Here is a 26,939-nt window from a genome sequence, read left to right on the forward strand (position 1 = left end):
GGTTCCCAATTTCCCTTTACTGGGGAGGAACAAAGGCCAAAGGGAGCATGGGTACAGCTACAGGGAAAGGCTAGAGGCAGAGTGTAGACCGCTCTGCTCAGCTCTGGGCCTTGAGAAGAGATAACAACCATCCTGCATCTTCTTACCTCCAGGAGCAATAAAAGTTCAAGGTCAAGATGAGAGGGTGAGCCTGAAAGAGAACCATCAGGATGTCATTTAGCCTGCCTTGCACTAGACTTCAGGGACAAAGGGAACCCCATAGCTCCACACTGGGGTTCATTTACAGAGTGTCCCCTCAGGAACCAAAGAGAGGCAGTTTCCTGAGGATTCAGAGGTTCAGGAAACAGGCCATCCCCACCTTCACCTATCAGTACAACAGCCTTACAGGTCCAGAAGCATTTTTGCAAAAATGCTTGAGTTTCTTTGCCCAAAATTGCAAACGTAAAGAATACAGGGAAATCATTAATACTTTTCATTTTACAAACAAGATAAACAGAACTCAGGAAGCATTGTTGGTTTTTGTTAGGTCTAAGAACTAGTAAGAGCTAAAGCCTGGGCTTGGACCAGAACGTTCAAAGTCCTAGCTCTGAATTCTTCACACTCTTGAGCTTCTAGGTAGGGTAGCTACAGCAGGTGCAGGGGTCAGGCAGAGCCCTACAAAATGGGTAATCTGAACAGCAGCAAGTCAGCGAATGACTTGGGAGATGAGCGTCAATAATGACTACACTGTAAAGAAGAGTCAATGATTAACAATATTCTTATTGAGAAAAAGAGGATGGTTGTTTTCTGTTATATATAAAATAAGAATGATCTTATTGGATTTAAGAACATCAAGTCTGAAACCTAGGCTGCCCCTCCCAACAACCTTGTTCTCCTCCTTACCCATTGTGGATCTGTCATCCATGAATATCTACTCATGGCTGATTTATAATTTCGGCCTCCCCTGTCATGTGGGCAAATGAAGTCCAGCCATTTATTATCCACCATAAGAAGCAGAATATCCTTCATTTTGTCTTTGATAGGACTTATTTAAGGTTAGAGGGACACAGTGTCTATTATTTCAGACCAGAGATGTGCTTAAGGCCTCGGTGAACAGTTCTGTGTTCTCCTCAAACACACGCCTTCTGGTTTTACAGACTTTAATCATTTTCCTGAGCCAATGTCTTTCCTGGCAAGAAGTGTAATCAATTTAGTCTTTTCTTCCACCTTCCAAGAGCATTCTCGTTGTTCCATTCTGGATGTCCTCCAGGTCAATTATGCCTCTTTTGATCTCTGTTGACTAAAACTGCATATAATCGTTCAGGTATGGATGAACTGTAGCTTCCACCAGGCTCCCTTATGTCCTCTGCTGGAGGATGTCCAGTGTTTCCACAGCCTCTTTGGGCTGCAGTATCACACTGGGTGGAAGCCCCTAGGTGACAGCTGACCAAGACACCAGGCTCGGGACACAGTCCTGTGGTTTAGTACCACTGTCCCACCAAAAAAAAAAAAAAAAGAAAAGCAAGAAACAAAGAAAGAAAAGAAATGAAAAGGAACAAAAGATCAGAGTAGAGTCACCTGCAAACTCAAAGACTTTTCTGAGCGTTCTTTGTCCAGGTCACTAGTAGACACCTTAAAACAAATTGAACACTGATAAAAAGTACCCGTTTATACTCTCCAACCTGTCTTGCCCCCATTAGTTTTAAAGGTGAAAGTAAATTAAATCAATTCAAAACATGTTTCTAAGTGCAAGATCACAATGCATGCAGGAAATAGGATTCAATCAAATAATGTGTGCTTTAAGAAAATTAACATTTTGTTAACATGATAAAGAAAATCTATCTTTAGCTAAATACCAAAATTACACTTAGTGATAAAAGACTTATAGCATTACCATTAACTTCAAACAAAACAAAGATTCGGTCTAGAGCCATTTATTGATTTGACAAGTATTTACTGAGTGCTACTGTGTGCCAGGTACATGTTCTAAATGTGGGTGACATGGTGAAAATTAATGCACACTCATCCACGATGGACTTTATATTACTTAATATTATTCTAGATAATGCAATACAACTTGAAACAGAATTAGGAGATAAAATAGATATTGTTCAATTATGTGATTCTCTACTAAGGAAAAAGAAAACTTATTGAAATAGATAAGAAATTCAGTAACATGAGTGTGTATAATATATAAAATCTATCTATCATCTATATTATTTTAGAGAGAAAGAGCACAAGAGGGGGGAGGGGCAGAGGGAGACATTCATTCATTCATTCATTCATTCATTCATTTTGAGAGAGAGAGAGAGAGAGCAGGTGAGGGGCAGAGAGAGAGAACGAGTCCAAGGATCCAAAGCAAGCCAGCCCCAGCTAACAGCAGCGAGCCTAATGCAGGGCTCAAACTCATAAACCATGAGATCATGACCTGAACGGAAGCCGGACGCTCAACCGAGCCAGCCAGGCACCCCAATAATTTTTTAATCTTACAGCAATCAGTTTAAAATAGAGCGGAAAAAATTCCATTCAGAATAGCAACCAAAAAATAATAAAATATCTAGGACTAACCTTTTGGAAAAATGAAAAGGCCCCATTTGGAACCAAAGAACATTCAAAGCATAGTAACAAGAGCAAAAGGCTCTTGGAAATTAAAACTTGAAAACAATAAAGAAGAAACTCAACAAAAAGCCTGGAAGATAAAGCTGAAAAACTCTTCCAGATAGCAGAGCAAAAAGGCAAAGAAAAGAAAAATCAGAGGAACAAAAATAAGAAATAAAGACAGCTATATCTTGAGATTCAACATCCAAATAAGGAGTTCCAGAAAGACAGAAAGAGAAAATACACAGGAAGAAATCATCAATGAAGAAGGTCAAGCAAATATCCCAGAATAAGATATTAGTTTCCAGACTGAGAGGTCCGTTGAATGTCCACCACAGGACCTGAAAACTGGCACACAGTAGGCACAAAATTGTAGATTTTTCAGGACATTAGAAATAAGAAGCTCCCATACAGACAGATTAGATTTTCATATAAAAAGTCAAGAATTAGCTGTCTCCTCAGAGATACTAGAAGCTATAGTGAAATGGAAAAGGACCTAGCATTCTGAAGGGAAATCCTTTGTGGCAGAGACATTGAATGCTCAGAGGACCCAAGTGCTCAATTTCCCAGCCTCCTGCAGTTGAACGGGCCCTTGTGACTAGTTCTAGCCAACAAGGTACGCATAGAGGCGACATGTGAAACCTCTCAAGCTCCTCTCTGCTCTGCCACAATGACACAAAGTTCCTGTGTTGAGATGGTAAAGTCACAAAGTGGAAATAGCCTGGATCCGGACCAAGCTTCTGAAAGAAAAGAGCCACCGGACCCACTGAGGGTCATACATAAGCAAGACATAAATTCCCATAAGTGAAGCCACTGAGATTTTGCATCACCCTAGCCTGTCCTGACTGTAACAGATTTCCAATCTGGAATTTCACAACCTGTCAAATGATCAGTCAAGATTAGAACAGCCATCTTCAGAAATGCATTATTTCAGATAACTTCCATACCGTGTGCCTTTTCCTAAGAAGCCCCTGGAGACCAAGGAAAGAGAAAGATAGGTGTTGAAGTCAGAATGATGTGTTACCGCCTCCCCTCCACCCCAGGATGTCCAAGTCCTAACCTCCAGAATCTATGAATGGGTTACCCTACATGGCAAAAGGGATCTTGAGATGGGGAGAGTACCCTGGATTACTCAGGTGCGCACAACATAATCACAAGAGTCTTTATGAGTGGAAGAGAAAGAGAACAGAGTCAGAGTCTGAAGACACAACAATGCTGGCTTTGAAGACGGAGACAGGGGCCAGGAGTCAAAGAACGCAGGCAGCCTCGGGACACTGGAAAAGGCAAGGAAATGGTTTCTTTCATAGAGCTCCCAGAAGGAACACAGCCTGGCTGACTCCTTAATTTTAGCCCAGTGACACCCACTTCAGACTTAAGATAATAAATTTGTGTTTTTTGAAGCCACCAGGCTTGTGGTAATTTGTTACAGCAGCAGTAGCAAACTGATACAACGTGGGGTGCAGGAAGTGCGAGGAAACACATAAGGGGGGGCACTCCCAGACAGGACTGAGGAGGAGGCTGGGTCTGGGGGTAGCCGGTGAGAAGTCCTTGGATAAATCACTGACGTGTTTGGAGGCTCTGAGATTTACACAACTGGAAAAAAGCTTAAGGGTAACTTGGAGGTCAGGGAGAGGTGTGAAAATAAATTTACCAAACAAGACAATTCCTTGTTACAAAGAAAACAAAAAGCTGAACAGGAAAGAAAACAGGATCATAATGGTCCCACTGCCGCTATTACTTGCCTGGGGTCAACAGGAAAAGCACCAAGCAAGGGGCCTGCCCAAATAACACACCTGGTTTCAGAGCAGGGGGCTGCAATGAAGGGGCTAAATCCTCATGTTCCAATGGAAAAATGTCAATAGACAAGGTCTAAAGCTCAGTAAAACCAAGCAGCAGCATAAGCTGGTTATTCAGAGATAGGAAAGCTGATCCTAAAGACTGGCTGGAAGGGTGTAAAGTAATTGTTTCTTAACAGCACGAAGCGATGGGGAGGGTGTAGTTAGGGGTCACTTTTTCAGAAGCTAAATGAGCCATTTAGTGCTTTAAACTCTATGTGCTATGTATACGCATGACTTTGATTAAACATAAAACGCAGATACAAGGACTGGCAAAATATTTGCAACACGTGATACAGAAGGCTTTTATACTCTTAATATACAATAAAGATTGGGCAGGATTGTGAAAAAATGCTTCATTACGGTCGTCTCCGAGTGGTGGCATAATGCGTGCTTATTTTTTCCTGCTACTCTGTAATTTTCTGTGCTTTCCGAATCAAAACGAAATAGGAGCATGCATAATTTTTAAAACAAAAAGAATTGATCATACGGCTGAGGGAGAAATAAAACAAACAAAAAGAATGAGGTGACTATATTGGAAGCTGCGAAAATGATTAAGTTCCTACAACTCTGAAGACCCTGAGGCAGTTGTCCTACTGCCAAAAAAATGGTGGCATGAGTTTTCTTAATTTACTAAAGCAATTTCTTGATTAAATAGGCTTTCCAACAACAATTTGCAATTTAAAAATTTCATGCTTCATTTAAAGCCCTGTATTTTTGTGGAAGGCAGCCCAGTCCTGGCGGGGTATTAAGTCTATGATTGTAACTGGTGCTGGTTTGGATAAGGTTTGGAGAACTTCTTATCAATAAGAACTGGCCCTTGGGCTTTGGGGAGTGGGGTGGGGAAGATGCTAAAAGAACAATTACATAAACCACGTATTTTTAGACCTGTGGCTCCACAGAATTCTGTTAATTAAAAAAGAAACAGACAGAAATGGAAGATGTGCTTAATAGTACTAACCATTTGTTGAGTAAGAAATGGATTCAGTATGTTCTTCTTGGGAAAGAGTGAACATGTTACATGCTCATAAAATTGATAAATTCAGAAATACTGTTTCTAAACTTGGACACAGATTTCTATGGAAAGTTGAAATCTCAGGAGGCCACTGGCTGGGCCAAAGACTTCCATGTTAATAGTTAAGAGCTGTGATGAGTGCAAAGGAAGCATGAAGCAAGAATACAGGTGACTTCAGGATAAGGAAACAATACCCGATTATGTAAGGCTGATCTGTTCCCCTTTGGCAGATGCTTTTTTTTTTATTTTTTTTAACCTTCTAAGCCAGTAATTATCAGTCTCAAACAAAATTCCAAAGTGTAAAGTTCCTTATGGTACCCAATGAACTCAGATGCTCTTAGAGTTATTTAGAAATAAAATATTCAAGTCATAAATTTTCCTATCGTTTGCAATGATCAAAACAAAATGAGAGGGTGGCAGGGACTCCTTCAAGGTCATGCTCATCTGAGTGAAACTGATTCCTAACTCCCAGCCTCATTCTGTTCTGCTAGTTCTTTCTCTAAACCTAATATATTTATCATGAATCATTAAACACAAACCTATTACCCAGTGCAATGGATTCATCCATAAAATGAAAAGCAGCTTCACTTTTGTAGTGATTTTTAAAAAGGACTTTGGGTAAAGTCAGGTGTGTATGCAGAGAACAAACATAGGCTTAAGAAAAGCTAAATGTCCAAGGTTGCGGAAGGCTTTGCTTAGTGTTCTGAACCAGCCCAAGGAAGAATGGAGTCAACCACAGAACCTGAAAGTTCTTACACTCGTATCTGGTATGCCAACTGAATGTATAATTAACTGCTTTTAAAAATCTAAAAAAAAGGGATCGTCTGGGTGGCTCAGTCAGTTAAGCATGTGACTTTTGCTTTCGGCTCAGGTAATGATCTCACGGTTCAAGGGTTCAAGCTCTGCATCAGGTTCCTTGCTAAGCAAGGAGCCTGCTTGGGATTCTCACTCTCTCCCTCTCTTTCTCTGTCCTCCCCTACTCATGCCATCTCTCTCTCTCTTAAGATAAATAAATAAACTTAAAAAAAATACAGTTGGGGGTTGAGAGCAAGTCTTACTCTAAGTAATAGCAAACTGAGTTACCAGAGTCTGTGAAAGGCTATATATAAGCAATATCTAGAGTACTAAAAACCCACTGCTGGGTGCTTACTTGTGTCTGGCATGCTAAGTGTTTTCTATTTATCACATTTAAGCTCACAACTCTATGAGGTGGTTAAAACCATCCTCTTTTACAAATACAAAATTGAGGCTCAAAGAGATAAAGTATTTATTCTAGGGCAACTGGTTATACAGCTAGAATTCGAACTAAGATCTGACCCCAAAATCTATGCTCCTCAGCCTCGTAGCCACCAAGAACAAATACGGAAGTCAGAATGAAGAATCTGGCAAGTTACAAGAGTAACATGTTTTAAATCTATGGAGTGGACACATTTGGTAGGTTGGGTACACATCTATCTGTCTCATTAATTATCTGTCTTTGGAATGTTTCATAATTAAAAGATAACTACAAACAAACTTCACTGTTTCTGCCTTGGATAAAAATAAGAGATCTAAATTTCTTGAGAACGCCACTTTTTTTTTTCTCCTAAGGAAAGCAGACAATGTGGGTCTGAGGTTATTTACAGCAGGATGAGAGGGAGCTGTAAGACCAGAAGGCCCTCTGATCAGCAGCGATGGCTTCAGGAATTGTCAGAATGGAAGCAGTTCAGCAAGGCGGGCCAAACACACACCCAAGTCTGCCAGAGATTTGTTTGTTTCTTGAGGTCTTCACAGACAAGAGGAAAACAAGGGCGGTGGCCATGTCTATATGCTGAAAAATAGGTTCTGAGGGATAGAAACAAGAAATTGCTTTTTCTCTTCAATCTCAGCACTACTCTTCCATGGGAGTGAATCTGACCAAGGGAGACTGTGTGCATACATGAAACTCAGCAATCCTGCCCTCAGAGGAAGGGGGAATTTTTGATCCAGAAACTCTCTCCAAGTTGACCAATGCTTGGCCAAGATACCTGAGAGTAACTGTACTTCCGGTACCCTCCAGAAGTCACTTACCTATTATGATGATTAGATATGTGGGTTTTCCTTTTTAGGCGCCAAACAAGGAATGTAAACCATGGTTTCTTTGCTAAAGAACATTAAAACATCTCCTTTTGGCTAATGTTAGTAAGGATTTATTGATAGGAAGAAAAAAAACAGAGACAAATATGCAGTCTTTTTGAGGCACTCAGTAGTAGAGGCTGTTAAACAGCAGACAGAAAGTGTCATATAAAAATACAGACATATTTTTTAAAGGGCAACAGGCTTCTTTCCTGTTTTTCTCTGTTGCTCTCAGCCCCTGGTCCTGCTAAAATAAGAAGTTTCCTTTGAGATAACTTTCTCTTAGATGAATTTTCACTAAGATCGTTTCGAAAGAAAAATATAATATGACTTTTGTATATTGAAAACCACAATTTGAGCAGCAGAAATGAATCTCCAATAGAAGAAAGTACAGACCTAAGACTTATGAAGAGGGGAAAAAGAGAATTACCAAAATTGAGGAAGAAATTTTGGGGGATAACTTTGGTATTGAATGTTGAAAAGCCTATGAACATGCACTTAAACCATCCTAGTGACAGACTTCTAAGGATGGCTTCAATGTTCATTAAATCAAACCAAGTAACATATAACAGGGCCTACCACTCAAAACTATCCTCGTTACTGAAAATGTTAAACTCAACCCATGTGAATGACTTTCTAGGGCTGCCATTAGCAATGTATCACAAACTGAGTGGCTTAAAACAACAGGAACAATAATTATTGTCTCACAGTTCAGGAGGCCAGAAGTCTGAAATCAAGATGTCAGCAGAGTTATTTCTTTCTTGGGGGGCTCAAGGGGACAGTCTAGTTCATGCTTCTCTCCTAGAGTCTGGTAGTCACCAACAATCTTTGATGGTCCTTGGCTTGTGTGTAATGCCAACCTCTGCCTCCATGCCTCCAAGCTCTGCATTCTCCCTGTATGTCTCTGTCTCTGTGCCCAAGCTTCCCTCCTCTTATAGAAATAGCCATCATACAGGATTTAGGGCCCATCCTTATCCAGCACGACCTCATCTTAACTACTATATCTGCAAATAGCCTATTCCCAAATAGGACTGCACTCACAGATTCTGGTGGTTAGGACTTCAACGCAAGGCAACACAATTCCATCCAAAATCCCATTCAGAACTGAGTCTGTCACTTGTCACTCCTTTCCTACTATTCAATCTCTCTACTACCCAATTGATTCCACCACAGTGTCTCCTAGGCTATCAATTTTTCCTCTTTCCTATTAAAGCCAAGCTTCTCAAAGCAGTTTGTGTCTTCATTTTCCACCCACCACTCCTCAAACCTCAGTAGTAAGGCCTACGTACCCCTCCTCACCCCATCCATCCCAGATTCTTTGATCTGGTTAGGTTGTCCTATGCAAACTTCAGGACTCCACCTGCAGAGGCCAGGTGGGGTCTCCAGTGTCCATTCTGTCACAGCACCTAGCAACCTATGTAATGCATCTGGTCGGACCTGTATGGGATGCTAGCTTGTCCTTCCCACTACACTCTAAGCTCCTGGAGGGCAGGGACTGTACCTCTTACAGTCTTACAGCCCCAGCACAGAGCCCAACACAAATTTAGTGCATAAATAATGCTTAGATGAATGAATGGCTGTCTGCATAGGGTCGTTTAGACTGAAGAATGTATCAACTGCAGAACTGTGTGCTCCCATAGTTTTTGAGTCTCTGAAGCCTTGAGACACAACTAGATTGTGAAGTATTAGATGGCAGAGATGATCTTCAATTACTTTTTTTTGTCTTCCTGATCCTTTGCGTAAAGAAGGCACTCAATAATTAATTGATACTAAGGCCCCTAGGGGAAATTAGCTTCTGGGATAGGCTGGGAGGTAAAAAGGACTCACTTTCACTGAGCAATTGTTCACTGCCAGACACCACTATGTATTATACAAATGTCATGTCAATTAATATCACTGTTTCTAATTCATTTGAAGACGTTTGCTCAGCATAATGAATTAGAAAACTTCTTCTAATGAACCCATTTTAAAATAGAATTTTGGATACTAACATTAGCTAGCACATTTTATTATATAAAAATAATGTATAAATATTATCTTATATATCAAAATACTTTTATATACAAATGCNCACTGCACCCAATTTTAGTTTTTCAGTTTTGCAGCCTTTTTCAAGCAGTTCTAACTATCTGCATGTATTAATATCTCTTGGCTTTATTCTTTCTTAGAATGTTCCAAAGGAAACATACCTATTTTTCAATAAAGAGAATAAAACTCATTCTACCCTGCAATTATTTTAAAATAGNATGGGAGCTTAATGATTTTATTTTTTTCTCTATCTTGAGACACTGCTATTTCACCATCCTAGAATAATTACCTACCAATTATGCATCAATTATTCCCAAATATGCTCTAAAAAGACTAAAGTAGTAGAAAAATGGAAGAATAGAATGGCTTTAACTACACTGCTGTTTGGTGATTATTGAAATGTTCTATTCTGTGCTGTCCAATACAGTACCCACTAACAACCTACAGCTGCAAAGACTTTGATACATAGTTAGTGGAAGTAAGAAACTGAATTTTAAAAAAATTTTAAATTAATTTTAATTAAATAGCGACAAGAGCCTAATGGCTATTTTCCTGAACAGGGTAGGCCGAGAAGAGAAATCCACTGGAGAAATACATCACACTACTGTAGTGCTCTTTACATTTGATTGTGTTGCCCCAAGGATTGTGTCATCTTTCCAAAAGATAGAAGACTAGAGACACCTGCTTTGTTGTTTGCTTTTAACTTTCATTAGAGTGGAGAGTTCAGGATTTTTATTCCTGTTTGTAATGACAAAAAGAAGAAAACTGGCAGAGGGAGAGGTTCCGTGAGCATCGGAGGAACCACGGAGGAACACTAAGAGTCAGAGAGCAGCATTCAAACCTCTAATGATAATGATGACATTAATCGTGAAAGGGAAACTGCAAATTCCGAGTCTTCAGATGATGACATCCTGGATTAATTCTTTCAAATTCAATAGTTCATGAGAAAACAATATATTTCTAAAGACAAAAATGTATATTGATTTACTTAATTTAATTAATTACATGTATATATATTTTTATATATAGTATTTTCATACAGTTAGCCATTAAAGGAAAGACTCTGTCAAACAATATTTTGCAACAAGAATCTAGACCATCTCATTCTGCTAATGAATGTGGAACAGTGTTCTTTGACCTCTTATGATGTTTGTACACCAAAAGTTACTCTATATGCAGTTTGTAAATAGACAAATCCTGAAGGTAGATATGTATACAAAAGTGACTGGAAGGAAAAAGACGAGGTAGAAATTTAAGAATTTACTGGACAGATAAACTGATAATTTACTGGATAGATAACTCAAATAGGAAATAGTGATGGCAATTTTTTTTCTGGCACCCAGAGTTAAAATTGGTTTATTGTATTAGGTAAGATACAAGATAACTTATACGAAAGAGTAAACTTCCAGAAATAAGATAAAAATTATTGTACTTCTACTTAAATAAGTAATCTTGAAATGGTTAAAATAAATCCTGGCGCTACAGAGACTTGGGCTGGAATCCCAAGTCTAATAGTTACTACATGACCTTTGGCAGTTATTCAGCCTCTCTATGATCTCGTTTCCCTTATCTATAAAATAAGGATTACAAAATTACTTCCTCTTTTGGAAATCAAAAAATACCCTGATACAAATGAAAATGGAAACACAACACTCCAAAATCTTTGGGCCACAGCAAAAGTAGCTCTATAAGGGAATTTGATAGCAATACAGGCCTAAACTCAAGAAACAAGAAAAATCTCAAATAAACAATCAAACCTGACACCCAAAGGAACAAGAAAAGAAAGAACAAACAGAGCCCCAAATTAGTAGGAGGTAAATAATAAAGATCAGAGTGGAAATAAACGAAAGAGACACTAAAAAAATAGAAAAGATCACTGAAAGTAAGAGCTGGTTCTTTGAAAAGGTAAACCAAAGTGATAAACCTTTAGTCAGACTCAAGAAGAAAAAAGAGAACTCAAATAAATAAAATCAGAAGTAAAAGAGAAGTAACAGCCAACACCACAGAAATACAAAGGATTATAAGAGACTACTATAAAAATTATATGCCAACATATTAGACAACCTCAAAGAAAGAGATAAATTCTTAAAACACACAATATTCCAAGACTGAATCAGAAAGAAATAGCAAATCTGAATGGACTGGTTACTAGTAATAAAATTGAGCCAGAAAACAAAAAACTTCCAACAAACAAAAGTCGAGGACCAGATGTTTCACAGGTAAATTCTATCAAACATTTAAGAGGGGTTAATATCTATCCTTCTCAAACTATCCCAAAAAAAATTCAGAAAGAAGGAATGCTTCCAAATTTATTCTACAGGGCAGCACTACCCTGATACGAAAGCAAGATAAAGACATTGCAAAAAAAAAAAAAAAAAAAATTAAAAGCCAACATCCTTGATGAACACAGATGTGAAATTCTTCAACAAAATATTAGCAAATTGAATTCAATAATATATTAAAAGGACCAAGCGTTCAACATGATAAAGTGGAATTTACTGCAAGGATGCCAGCATGGTTCAATATCTGCAACTCAATCAGTGTGATACACCACATTAACAAAATGAAAGATAAAAAGACTGAGAACTGATGGATGTAGGGGGGAGGAGGGATGGGCATGGAGGAGGGCACTCGTGGGGATGAGCACTGGGTGTTATGTGGAAACTAATTTGATAATAAACTATTTGTAAAAAAATAAAATAAAATAAAAAATAAAAAACTTATGATTTTAGGCAAAAAAAAATATCATATGATCATCTCAACAGATAAAGAAAAAGCATTTCACAAAATTCAACGTCTGTTCATGATAAAAACTCTCAACAAAGTGGGTATAGAGTGAACATATCTCAACATAATAAATGCCATGTATGACAAATCCATAGCTTACATAATATTCAACAATGAAAAGCTAGAAGCTTTTCCTCTAAGATCAGGAACAAGACAAGAATGCCTACCATCACCAATTTTATTCAACATAGTATTGAAAGTCCTACCCACAGCAATCAGACACAGAAAAGGCAATAAAAGGCATCCACGTTAGTAAGGAAGAAATAAAACTCATTAATTGCAGGTGACATGGTAATAATATAGAGAAAACTCTGAAGACTCCCCCAAAATACTATTAGAATGAATAAATGAATTCATTAAAGTTGCAGGATTCAAAATTACTATAGAGAATATTGTTGTTTTTCTATACACCAAGAACATACTAGCTGAAAGGAAAATTACGAAAACAATCCCACTTACAATTACATCAAAAGAGTAAAATATATAGGAACAAATTTAATCAAGAAGGTGAATGACTTGTACTCTGAAAACTATAAGACACTGATGAAAGAAACTGAAGATGAAATCTAAGGGAAAATATATCATGCTCATGGATTGGAAGAATTAATACTGTTAAAATGTCCACACGACCCAAAGCAGTCTACAGATTTGATGCAATCCCTACCAAAATACCAACAGCATTTTTCACAGAACTAAAACAAACAGTCCTACAATTTGTATAGAACCACAAAAGGCCATTCTTGATAAAGAAGAACAAAGTGAAGACCTCACACTCCTGGATCTCAAACTATCTTATAAAACTATAGTAATCAAAACAGTATGGCACTGGCACAAAAATAGATACATAGATCAATAGAACAGAAAAGAGAGCTCAGAAATACCCCCCTCCTTATATGGTCAATAAATCTACAATACAGGAGTCAAGAATATACATTGGGGAAAAGATACCTCTTCAATAAATGGTGTTGGGAAAACTGTACATCTACATGCAAAAGAATGAAACTAGACCATTTTCTTTCACCATACACAAAAACTAACTCAAAATGGATTAAAGACCTAAATGTAAGACCTGAAATCCTAAGACTCCAAAAATAAGACATAAGGAATAGACTCTTGGGCATCAGGATTGGCAACAGATTTTTGGATCTGTCTTCTCAGCCAAGGGGAACAAAATAAAAAAGTAATTGGGACATCAAACTAAAAACCTTTTTCACAGCAAAGGAAACCATCAACAAAATGGAAAGACAGCGTAGTGAATGGAGGAAGATATTTACAAATGATACATCTAATAAGGGCTTAATATCCCAAACATATAAAGCATGCATACAACTCAACACCAAAACAAAACAAAACAAAACAAACAAACAAAACAGTATCCAATTTAAAAATGGGCAGAGGACCTGAACAGATATTTTTCCAAAGGAAATATACAGATGGCCAACAAACACATGAAAAAAATGCTCAGTATCCCTAATCATCAGGGAAACACAAATTACAATGAGATAACACCTCACACCAGTCAGAATGGCTAGTATCAAAAAGACAAGAAATAACAAGAGTTGGTGAGGATGTGAAGACAAGGGAATCCTTGTGCACTGTTGGTGGGAATGTACACTGATGCAGCGGCTGTGGAAAATAGTATGTAGGTTGCTAAAAAATTAAAAACAGAAATATCATCTGATCTATCAATTCCAGTTCTGGACATTTATCCAAAGAAAACAAAAGCACTAATTCAATGGGATATATGCACCCCTATGTTCATTGCAGCATTATTTATAATAGCCAAGATATGTGTTCATATACAGATTCTGTGTCCATATACAGATAAATGGGTAAAGAAGATGTGCTATATATGTGTGTATACATACACATACACACACACACACGCACACACACACTAGAATATTACTCAGCCATAAAAAAAGAATGAAATCTTGCCCTTTGTGACAATATGGATGGACATAAAGGGTATTATGCTAAGTCAAAGTGAAATAAGTCAGGTAGGTAAAGACAGATACTGTACAATTACACTAATATGTATAATCTAAAAACAAAACAAATGAACAAACAAAACAAAAATAGATTCTAAACAAAGAGAGCAAACTAGTGGTTGCCAGGGGGTAGGGGTGGGGGGAGGGATGAAATCTGTGAAGGGGATCAAGAGGAACAAACCTCCAGCTATAGAATAAACAAGGCACAGATACATAAAGTTCGACATAGGGAATATAAATCAATAATATTGTAGCAATATTGTATGGTGCCAGACGATAACTCCACGTACCGCGGTGAGCACCAGAAGTTCAAATCACTAGGTTGTACCCCTGAAACTAATATAATATTGCATGTCAACTATACTTCAATTTTTTAAAAAAATGACTTCCTCTTTTATAGGGTTTTATTGAGACTAGCACTTTGCACAATGCTTAGCAGAGTGCTTGCCCCATAGGAATACATACATCAGCTATGGATAGTGGTTTTATTTTCCTTGGGTTGGTTAGAACAACGGTCCTTATCTATCAGGTTTGAGAACCCAACATATGTGAAATTATCACACCCTATTTGCTACCACCAGAATGGACTGCTGCTGTCAGGGGCCGCTGCGCGTTGGGGACCCACGGTCCAGGTAAAGTGGCGCAGGAGGAGAAGACGTCAACCTTCAAGGGTCAGGCTGCTCTCGGGCATCAATGAAACTGCAGATGATGCTGCAGGGGCCAGAGCAGCACAGGCTTTTCAACCCAACCCCACCTAATCTTCTCTTGCAAAAGGACTTCCTCCTCCGATGTTTAGATGGAATATTAAATGCCAGGTTTAGATGGCATTACTTTAATGAACTCAAAAGTATACAACAAAGTATAAAGAAAAGAATAAAAGTCTCTTCAAATATCACCATCCAGAGAAAACCCTATTACCCTTCCAGACTTTTCTCTGTACACACAGTCATATACATACAATTTTATTCTTTTTAACTTTTTAAAATGTTTATTTATTTTAAGAGAGAGAGAGAGAGAGAGAGAAATCATGAAATCATGAGCAGGAGAGGAGCAGAAAGAGAGGAGGGGAGTTCCCAAGCAGGCTCATTGCTGCCAACAACAGGCCTGACCTGCGGCTCAATCTCACAAACCATGAGATCATGACCTGAGCCGAAATCAACAGTCAAACACTCAAATCACTGAGCCACCCAGGTGCCCCCATACACATGTAATTTTAAAAGAAATGAGATCACACTATCCTGGCTGTTGCATGCCTGTTTTTGTTCTCAAGAATATCTGAGGGTTAAAGGTATACAGCCAACTAATCTTTGACAAAGCAGGAAAGTACATCCAATGGAAAAAAGACAGCCTTTTTAACAGATNCAGGCATGGAGGAGGACACTTCTAGGGATGAATACTGGGTGTTATATGGAAACCAACTTGACAATAAACTATTTGTAAAAAAAAAAAAAAAAGAATATCTGAGGGTTGCTGAGGGGAGATGGTGGGGGGAAGGGCTCAATGGGTGATGGACATCAAGGAAGGCACTTGTTGGGATGAGCACAGGGGGTTATATGTAAGTGATGAATCACTGGGTTCAACTTCTGAAACCCTTACTACACTGTATGTTAACTAACTTGAATTTAAATTAATAAATTTTTAAAAATTAAGAGAAAAGAGAGAGAATATCTTTCTAATCCATTCAATAGAGATCTCCAAGCTCATTCTTAGACAGGCACTAACCTGAAGCCATGTGTTCTGTGTACACACAGAGTGGTGGTAATAAGTGGTTAACAAAAGAAAAGATTAACATCTGCCTTAAATAATGACTTAGATTAAAAACTGAAGTGAGCTGTGAGTTTCAAGTGGATTTTAAAAACAATTAAGCAAACACCAGAGGCATTTGGTTCTTTTTCATGTAAACACTGGGGAGAAGGGAGGCCTGGGCTCCTGCGTTGCTGTGCGGCACACACCCCATTCCCTAAATGGCTATTACTTGAGGAATGTGAAACTTCTGGAATGAACTTTTAATAAAATGAGAACTCGCCTGTAAACCTCAGTACATTTTCAGGGTTTCAAAATCTTATTTTATCTAGATCACAGCTCTTTCCATCTTGGCTTCAAAAAGTGATTTCTGAATGCTAAACAAATATGAAAACGGTGTGCATGCACTCAGTCCGGCTCTCCGCTGCCAGCCTGGGGGTTCATTCTAGAGGCCACACATGTGCAAGTCCTTCTTATCCGGAGGCCACCATGCCCCGGGATGTGCCCGTGGGCCGCAGACCTTACTAGCCGAGGCCCCACTTCAGGGGACACTTAAGGGACCTTTATCTGGAAGTCCGACCTCATCACTTCTGGGATTCATTTCCACACTGGCAGAAGTCATGAGTGTGGATGAAAAGCTGTGAACATACCAACGTTATTTTTATTCATCTTTATATTCTTCTTCTTTTTTTGGCTGCCACTTAGAAAGTCAAGAGTGTTTTTGCCACTCCACTCCGAGATAATGAAAATACATTTATAGTAAGAGAATCTGCCTCATATAAACTTCTGCTGGTTGAAGGAGATAATATTCACCATTTCAAACTTGGAATAGAGTTTATAAAGCAGGCTTTGCTCTGAAAGTGGTCTCAAAGGATCTGATATGAGCNGTCAAGGGGAGAGAGTCCGGCAAACACAGAATCCAGGCACCAAGGATTAGGAAAGAGGCAGGCAGGATGGCCAACCTAGCAAGAGTAAGGCCCCTAAGCAGACCAATGTGGTCCCAAGCTGGTCACCAAGGACTGAGTTCAAGAAGGCAAGTTTATATAAAGTGGGCTGGGTCTCCTGATTAGAGAAAACCCCATTGATCAAGCCTGAAGCCCAAAATAATGTCCCAACTTGCCACTGGGAGAAACAGCTGATGGGTCCCACAGAGCCACCTCAAGCCCCTTTTCCTGCAGAGCAGAGAAGGTGGAGAGAATTCACTTGGCCCCACTTGGGAGAGAAGTACAGTTAGTGGGGCAGGAACCTAGCTGACCAGCCATACCACTCTTCTCCCCCACTTCCACTTATTTTCCCTGGCAGGCAGGTTACTGACCAAAGCAAATTGGTTTTCGCTATAAGAAGCACTACCAGTAGTGAGTCGTCATTTTATTAATAAATACCTTTTATATAATAAGCCATACCACTCTCTCTAGGCTATCAGTTTTTGTTTTCTTCATATCCATGGCCTTTAAAGCAGTGGTTCTCAAACACAGACCCAAGAACAGCAGTATCAGTACCACCCAGGAGCTTATTAGAAATGCAAGTTCTCAGGTCCTACCCCAGCCCTGGGGGTCTGGGTCCAGCAACTGTGCTTTTAATAAGCCTCCAGGAAACCCTGATTCAAGCTAAAGTTTGAGAACACTGGCCTAGTGGAAGGAACCTGGGCTGGGAGCCAGGAGCCCTAATTCAGATTCCAGCTCTGGATTCCATGGTCCAATTCAGTGACATTTAATGAGCAGTCGCGATGTGCCGCTGCAAGGATGTGAGGGTACTGAGATGAGTTGGGCATGGTTCTTATCCTCAGATGGTGTCGCACTTCTATATTCTTTTGTTCCTCTAGGGTACGGGCTACTTTGTTCCTGTCTGTATTCCCAATGCTGGCAGGGTCAGAGACACTCAATATATATGCAGGGGACCAAGTGGTAAAGCCGGTCACAACAGTGATAAATGCTACTGTACCATTCATCAATAACTTTAATGTCACTCCAGTCCAGTTAACACTAGCCACCCTTTATTTTAATGCCTATTGTGGGCCAGGTATTGAATGTCATATACCAGCTCATTTGATTCCTCGAGATGTCCTACACTGTGGGTAATACTGTTAACCCCACTTTGCACAATAAAAAACCGAGGCTCCAAGTTTTAAGCAATTTGTCCAAGGTCACGCATTGAAAGTGGCCGAGCCAGTGATGAATTCAGCAATACCTGTTCCAAAACCTGTGGTCTTAAAAATAATAGAGTCCTTTTTCGAATCCCACAAGCTCAAAAGCTGACTTTGGGGTAAGTTTCCAGCCTCAAAGGTCAGGGGATGATTAGCTTCTTATTAGGTACTTAAAACTATACTTTGTGGGTCTTCATCTTAAGTGGTCAAAGACTATATTTTTCCCATTTTTTGGTATCTTGACATTGGGTGTTCGTTGAGTACAAGAAAGTAAATAGTGGTGAAGTACACTAATAGGTCACCAGACTATTCTGATCCTTATTGTAGGAAAACAAAAGTGGGCAGGCAGGTCAGGCAGCACAGCCTTGAGAGAGCACTGAATGAGAAGGCCAGTTCTAAGGGGCTGAACCTTTGATGGAGTATCCCAACTAAGGCAGGCCAGGGAGAAAGGGGGTAGAGAGGAGTCTAGCCCCTAGGCCCAAAGGCATGGGGAGGCCAGGTTATGGGCATCAGATCATGGGCCAGTATGGATGCAGAGGGAGATAAGAAGCTGCCAATGATCTGAAGTCAGTCGAAGGCTCTAGCGCCTGGCATGGTTACAGTTACTGATAAAAGAATGGCCCTTCCTCCCTCACCATTTTGGCACTCTTCACAGCTTCCTCTTTGTCCTCACTGTAAATCAAAGACAAACTTCACATCTGTCATCTACTATTTTCTTGTGAACAATTCAGGCCAGGAGGGCTCTGGTTAGGGTCGCTGGAGGCTAGGAACTGAGGAAAGGAAAAGGGGATGTATATGATAAGCAAAGACCTTACCTTACTAGGAGGTGGTCCATGATCATCCAAGTAAGTGGAATTTCCTAGGAAAAAAAAAGAAGAAAGTTGATGAATCAGTAGTTTTAAAACCAAAGTGAATTTAGTGTACAGTCATTGCAAACAAACATTCCAGATATATGTCTATTTAGACAACTATACCAAAGAAAAATAGGTAGGTAGTTGCCCATTTGGTGGGATTTTGTTGACATTACCATGCTCAATTATACTTTCATCAGGCACAAACACTGTACATACAGTGTGTGTGTGTACACAGACACACACAGAAACATGCACCACAATCCCTCACCCAGTATCTATTGAGTTTACTTTAGACCAGTGGTTCTCAAATCTCAGTGTGCATCAGAATTACCTGTAGAGCCTGTTAACACACAGACTGCCTGGGTCCACTCCCAGAGGTCCTGGCTCAGTGGCTCTGAGGATCTGTACTGCACAAGCTCGCACAAGCTCCCAAGTGATGCTGATGCTGCAGGTCCTGGGACCATAATTTGAGAACCACTACACTGTTTCTCCACTTCATCTTGATGCTCAATGTCCCCTGATCTTTTCAGTCTAGCTTGCTTCGGATGCTTGATCTGTCTTGATGAAGAGCCATTCATTGGCTTGGGTGCTTTCAGAGTGCATGATTATTAATTCCTGATGAATAAAGACTCAGAGGGATTCGGATGGGAACTAAAGGTCCCAGAGTTTCTTTTATGCAGCAGATTCCTTCTAAGTGCTTTCCACCTCTTCATTTAATACAAATTTCGGAGGTGGGTTATAATGGTCCCTACGTATAATGGTCCCTACGTACAGAGGAGGGAACAGAGGCCTAGAGAAACCCAGGGATTTGCTCAGGGTCACACCCAGTTACACTGCAGAAAAGACAGAAGACTGTTTCTTCCAGAAGTTGTTTGAGCATCTGCTGCCCATCTTTCTGAAAAACCTACCTACCAGCTTCTGCAGAGCCCAGGCATCAGCAACATACTCTGGGTACTGATCATGTGCTCCAGATACCAACCAAGCAACACACTTGAGCCCGTGGGGTAGCCTAGGATGGGCTCAGTGTATTCAAAAGCTCCCCTCCAAGGAGATTAAGCTGGTCAGTCAGAGGAAATCACCTTCACAAAAAGTGAAGACAGTCAGCCTTTCTAACATGACAAAATTTTAAAAATATTGGAAATACATGGATACCTAGAGAGAGCAGTAGCTTAAAGAAAAAGGTAACTGTCCCAGGTGGAGGAGATAAAAGGTGATTTTTTAGAAGAATGCAAAAGTGACTCTGGAAACTGGAATAAAGAGAAGTAGGGGGCGCCTGGCTGGCCCAGTCAGAAGAGCATGTGACTCTTGATCTCAGGGTCATGAGTTTGAGCCCCATGTTAGGTGTAGAGAATGAATGAATGAATGAATACACTTTACAAAAAAAGGAGAAGTAGAACTTAGAGACAGTTCAAATGGGAAACTTACCCAAAAATAGCAAATAAGTGGATTTAGGCCTATAGGATTTTTTTTACTTCTTCCATACTAGGGCATCAGCCATCCCTCTTTCTTTGATGTCTTCTGATCCAACGCCCACTTGACTGTACTCTAACTGGCTATTTGTATACAGTGAAAGGACAATGAGGCCTGATTTTCATGTATAAGACATGCAAACACAAACACCTGGCACATTCATGTTGGGTTATTTTCAGGAATCTTTGAAATGTGAATATGATTAATGATTTGTTTCATCTTAATTATTGTGCTGCACTCCAGTGGGAACACACAGAAACAGTAAGTGAGATCTCTATCTGACTTAATAAAGAGGATCTGCATGAAAGAATTCAGAAAGATGACTGCCTAAGTCTAGAGAAATATTCAGAACTATTCGAACATAATATAGTCAGTATAGGTGCAGAAGGTTCTCATCACCTCATGTAAATGTGCCTTCCCAGGATGGACACAAGAAATCCCAACAAACCTCAGCATGTTCTCCAGGTACCAATCTCAGGGTTCAAAGGCAGCTCAAACAACTAATAGTTTCTGAAATACTAGAAGTTTCCAGAAGAAACAAAGTTCCTAAAAATGGGTGACTTGAATGCCTGACTTTTCCTTCAAACTCCAGGCTCAGCTACCACTGACTCCTTAGCACCTTGGCTTAGATATCTACAGGCATCTCACACTTTGTCAGTCCAAACAGAACTCTATTTGTTACAATTTCACCCCCACCCCCGCCCAAATTGCTGCCTTATCTTCTTTATCTGGTTACACAACACATCCTTTCCCTGTGGGCTCTAAAGCCCAAGAGTCATCCTTGACCCATCTCTGTCCCTTACTCAATCTACCAACCCATTTACCAGTCCCACTGGCTCAGCCTTCAAAACATTACTCAAATCTGACCACTTCTCACTGGCCCCTCTGGGCCATTTGGGAGAACCTTGCATCTCTTCACTGCTTACAAACTGTCTCCTCTACCCATATGGAAACTCGAAGGATCTTCTAACCTTATCTATCAGGCCATGTTAGCCCTCTGCTTAAAACCTATTTACCTAAGAACAAAATAATCAACTCTTTACCATGATCTATACCTCCACACGATCCAGGCCCCGCCCTCCAGCCACACCCATCACCAGCCACAACAGCCTTCTCTCTGCTCCAGAACACATCAACTTGTTGGGAGCAAGGGGCCTTTTCAACTAGTTCTTCCCTCTGCCAGAAAAAGCTCTTCCCTACCACCATCATTGAGACTTAGCTCAAATATCCTTCCTTTCTCCCCTTCTCCCTGGGTCCCTTACAGAAGGCTTCACTTCTTTCCTTCTGCACAGAGGAAGGAACAGGGCTGACCAGTGTTGACACACATGCCATGGACCCTGTTCTTTTCTCCACCAGCAGATCCCTGAGTACCCATCGTAGGTAGGTTTATTAAATATTTGTACTTGTAACAGAGGTACCGAAAGGGAAAAGAAAAGCTAGACACATTTCCTTACTTGGAGATAACAACTTTTTATTCTCTTAGGCATAAGTATATTATTATCAGGTATATAGGTAGACCTTCCATCCTACGATCTTGTGCTTTCATGGAGCAAAGTAAACAAAACTGTCGCAATCTTCAAACTCGAAGCTGGTAACTTACTGGCTGTGGAGATCAAAGGAGGAGCCCTGTTATCAAAGTGAGCCTCTCTGAACGGGCTCCCGGCCACCAGAAGAGCTCCTGGCTGCTCTGTCTCATGGGGGACTCAACAGAGGGTGCCAAGGTGGGGGAGAAAATCAAACTAAAGTCCTCCAGGCCTTTGCGCTTGGAGCTCAAGCTGTAAATTCAGGAGGAAAAGACAGAGGAGGCTGATGAAGGATCTAGAGCCAGGAGAGAAGACACGGGCTCCCTTGAAACCCACCTCCACCTGCCCCGGGAACCCCAATTTCTGATCCCAGGCCACAGCACCCTGTGAGGCAGTAGCTCTTATTTATGGAGGCCTAAAGGGGCATATCACCTCATTTCTTTCCAGAAAGTAACTCACATCTTTAGACCTTGGACTCCAGCTTCCTGTCTTAAGTCTTTTCTTTGAGGATCAAGGGTTACAGTATCTAGTCAACATAGAAAAAAAGGAAAGGCACAGCCATATGTTTCCACTCCTACCACTGGTCAAAGTTTTCAACAAGGCCTGTCTCCAAAGTGCCAAGAAATTGCTAGCTAAGGCTGGCATCGAGCTAAACTCTTCCAGACTGCTGAGGTATGGGGAGGACACGGTAGGGACTATTTGAAGCAACACTCCAGGCCTTCTAACTCCATGTGGCTGGCCTATAGCCTGATGGCGGTCATGGTCAAACGATATGGGTTAAAATCTATAGAACTACACATCAAAACCAACACCAACAAAACACTCATGGTTCAATGGTTTTTAAAATGCCCTGACTAGAAAGCAAGTGATCTCAGACTTTGCAACCAGAGAAATTACACCATGTTTTAAATCTCGCCTTACCCATCTAGCCCTTCATTATGGAGACCTCCCCAGGAGGTGGTAAATATAACATGAGAGATCGTGTACAAGTGTGCAAAGGTGTACAATCCAAGTACATGGGAGTTACGGTCTGCACTGTTACTACAGAGTATATGTGTGACCAGGATCTTTGCAGGGCAGTATACCGTTAAAACCTACCCACCTCTGCCATCATACAAGCTATGTGCAGCAAAGATGCATTTCAGGATACTCACGTGATTAAAAATTAGGAGGCCAGGAGTTATGACCTGGAATCTGAAGGTTCCTGACTGATTACTATCTTATAGCTGGGTCTACATTGGCAGAACCAAGGCACGCTGACCATACAAGAGCCATCCAAGTCTTCCACGCTAAGAGCAATGACATGAACAACCACATACAATGTATACCTACACAAATAGGTTTCATCTCACTCTTAATTTTTTTTAAAATTTTTAATGTTTTAATTATTTCTGAGAGAGAGAGGCAGCATGAGCGTGGGAGGGGGGGAGGGGTCAGAGAGAGAGGGAGTTACAGAATCCAAAACAGGCTCCAGGTTCTGAGCTGGCTGTCAGCACAGAGCCCAACGCGGGGCCCGAACCCAGGAACTGTGAGATCATGAACTGCACTGAAGTTGGACGCTTAACCGACTGAGCCATCCAGGTGCCCCTCATCTCACTTTTTAATAGAGAATATCTCCCCAAGAAACATCATTCAGCTCTGAATAAATTGCTTTATCCCCTCAAAGTTCTCCATATACACATCTGTAAGAATGAAACAACCTCATAAGTTATTATAAGGGATATGCAAAGGTAATTTCATTCTATAAAAAAAAATGCCTAGAACACTACCTGCACATAGTAAGCACCTAGTATGTTTGTTAGCAGTACTAGTTGTACTAGCATTACTAATTGTATGACCAGGGGTACTAGTAGTGAAAACCCTCCCCCACGGTCTCTCCATCCTCTGTCTCACTAGTTTTCAACCCTCACTGCACAGTCTGCTTACCTGCAATGCAGGTAAGAGGATGTGGATGCCAAGCCCCAACCCTAGCTCATCCGATTTAATTTGGGGACAAGTCGGGGCACCTGAGTGGCTCAGTCAGCTAAGGGTCTGACTTCGGCTCAGGTCGTGATCTCATGGTTCGTAGGTTTGAGCCCTGCATCGGGCTCTGACAGCTCAGAGCCTGGAGCCTGCTTCGTATTCCGTGTCTCCCTCTCTCTCTCTGCCCCTCCCCCGTGAGTGCTCTGTATCTCTCTGTCTCTCAAAAATGAATAAAAACATTTAAAAACCTTTAATTTGGGGACAACTCATTTAACATTTAGTATTTCCTAAAGTTCTTCAGGGCATTCTAATACCTTGCCAGGGTTGAGAATCACTGAGCTACAGAACACAAATTAGTGGACTTCACAATTAAGGCTGAATCTCATTTTCCAGAAATAAAAAATAAGAGACCGAATCCCGGCTGATGTTAATCATGGGTCATCCCCATCATCTCTGGTGAAAGACTGCACAACACGAGGGCCACGTCAAAGGGGACGCTGGTAGAGAGCTGAAGGTAACAGAAGGCCTCCCAGCCGCAAGAAGACCACCAGGCAGCCCCCTGTGAGCACCTGCTCAGGGTATGAAGCAAATCTGAAAAGGGCCAGCTCACAGGCTGCCTGGAGGAGGCTGGCACAAGCAGCACCGGAGCAGGGAGAGCTGACCCCCTAAGCCACATGGGTTGCCCCATTTTGTGGGTCTTCACAAGCCTTTTCAAAATAATTTTCAGAGCTTACAGTTTGACATATTGTTCCTGCAAGCAATGCTTTGCACATGCTGTCCTGTTGAACCTCTTGTTTCAAGTAAAAGGGGGAAGTCAAAGCATAATTCTCCAATCCCAGGGGTTCCCCGGGTCCTACTCGACTTAAACAACCACAGGGTATCCCGTCCCTCCTGGAGACACTCATATGCGACCCCTACACACGCTTTAAGGGACCATAAGGGTCTGAAAGGAGGAAGCTTCCAGAAAATCTGTAGCAGACACACAGCCTGGTCCCAGCCCAGTGAGGTGCCTGTCTTGGCAGGCTGGAGTGGAGAGGAGGTGAGCGAAGCTGGTCAACACAGAGAGGCTTGAGGCTGCACCCAAATGAATCCAACAGAGACGGCGAACACAGCTGATAGAGGAGAAACTGCTAGAAGCACTGATGTGAAGGACTACTGAACAGAATGAGCCATGTATTATAAATAGCAACAGTCCCTCTTACCTGAGAGAGAGAGAGAGTGTATGTGGAAAGGAGCCCCAGCGTAATCACTGAATGGATCCGGAAAGATACTGCTAACTAATAGCACTGACTGTCACTGGTAACAAAGGGTAGCCCAGGGGTGACAGAGGAAATACTACAGGCAGCAGAGCAAAAAACCTGGGTTCAAATCTCAGCCCTATCTTTTACTCATCGAATGGCCTTGAATCAACACTTAATTTCCATAAGGCTGAATGCCTTCATTTGGAGGATGAGGTTGTTAATAGCAGCAGCAACAGAATTGTTACAAAAAAGGAACGAGACAGACATAAAGCATTTAGCACCCTGCTTCCCTGGCATCTAGATAGTAAGTGCTTAATAAATGCTTCTTCATCTTATATTATCTGATTTTATCACCTACATTCAATTTTATAATTTTATTTATGAAGGAGGAAACCGAAGAGAACCCTGAGGCCAGGGGAATGGTTTAAGGATGAATATTAATATAAGATAATTATTTGATATTTTCTATTACTTTCTGATTCTATCGTTGATCCATCTTCAAAAATATATAAAAACCATTTCCCTCAACAGTTTGACCGAAATACCTTTAGCAATGTACAAATGAATTTACAGAACCTTCACAGCACAGAAGTTATTCTGGACTCCTAAGTCTTGCATTAGCAAATCTATTTTTGCCTGAATGGGTCCCTGAAGAATAAAAATGTTTTAATGCTAATCCCTCTTATAGGAACCATAATATGCATTAGTGTCAATGTCAAAAGAGCCGCCTCTACACTCTGTCAATTTTGATCAAACACCAGCAATTCTTTCCAGACTCTTTCTTCAGCCCCTTTGAAAAATCACGCTCATAAACAATTGAAAACTTTTCCTATTTAACTTAGAAACAGCCTTGTCACACAGGGTTCTGATTACCTACAACACAATCCTCTGGCCACATCTCCCCCCTCAGCCAGCACCGGAGTCTGGGCCTCTGATAAGACAGTGGTAATGAAGGAGTCACTGTTGAAGGCAACTCTGTAACCCGAGCTTTGTCCTTGCCAAAAAATTATGTTAATGCCACACTTTCCACCATTAACTATGGGTTACGTTTCTGTAAGAGGCAGCTGTCAGCACACACCAGCCGCGCTTCACAATGAGGAGTTTGTGTGCTGAGTAAACGTCTCCAATAGCTCCATTTATTATAATTAACGCACCCCCAAAGACACTGTAATGGAGGAAAATTGCTTGCACAGCTTTATTTAAGCTTTAATAGAATTATTTTCCACTGAATTAAAACAAATGGCTTTATTAACTATCAATACTTAAGTACACTTACAAAAATGCCTTTCAAAAAACAAAAATTGTGTTTATCTAACCAGTTAACAAAGGCAGAAACATCCTGAAAATACTTTCTTGATGCTAAATGATAAAAATGAGCATTCCCGACGCTGAAAAACATATTCAAATGAAACTATTATCAAGTACGATTTAGAAAGTGGTTTCCATGTCTAATACATTTTAAAAGAAAATTAATGCTCTTCTCTTTGTATTTCAGGCTCAAAAGCACTCTCTGTCTCCCCAACCGCCCCCCCATTAAATCTGAATATACATTATAGGATGTCAAGGGCACGTTTCTAGAAGGAAATTACCTTCAGAATCAAATGATCAGTACACTACTGCTAAAATAACAACCTAAATATAAATATGAATTTATTGCCAAATTAGCTCAGGGATTC

General features: G+C 40.6%; 1 protein-coding gene across 1 annotated transcript in view; it reads right to left on the reverse strand.

Moving 5' to 3' along the window:
* The window catches only part of UST (uronyl 2-sulfotransferase), a 296,705-nt gene that overhangs the window by 161,816 nt on the left and 107,950 nt on the right, over window positions 1-26,939 (reverse strand). Inside the window, exon 2 of the mRNA XM_077776157.1 lies at window positions 19,029-19,072. Within this exon, the coding sequence (XP_077632283.1) occupies window positions 19,029-19,072 (44 nt within the window). The remainder of the gene's footprint in view (window positions 1-19,028; window positions 19,073-26,939) is intronic.

This window comes from Crocuta crocuta, unplaced genomic scaffold, assembly GCF_008692635.1.
Source record: "Crocuta crocuta isolate KB4526 unplaced genomic scaffold, BGI_CrCroc_1.0 scaffold25, whole genome shotgun sequence".
Classification (NCBI taxonomy): domain Eukaryota; kingdom Metazoa; phylum Chordata; class Mammalia; order Carnivora; family Hyaenidae; genus Crocuta; species Crocuta crocuta.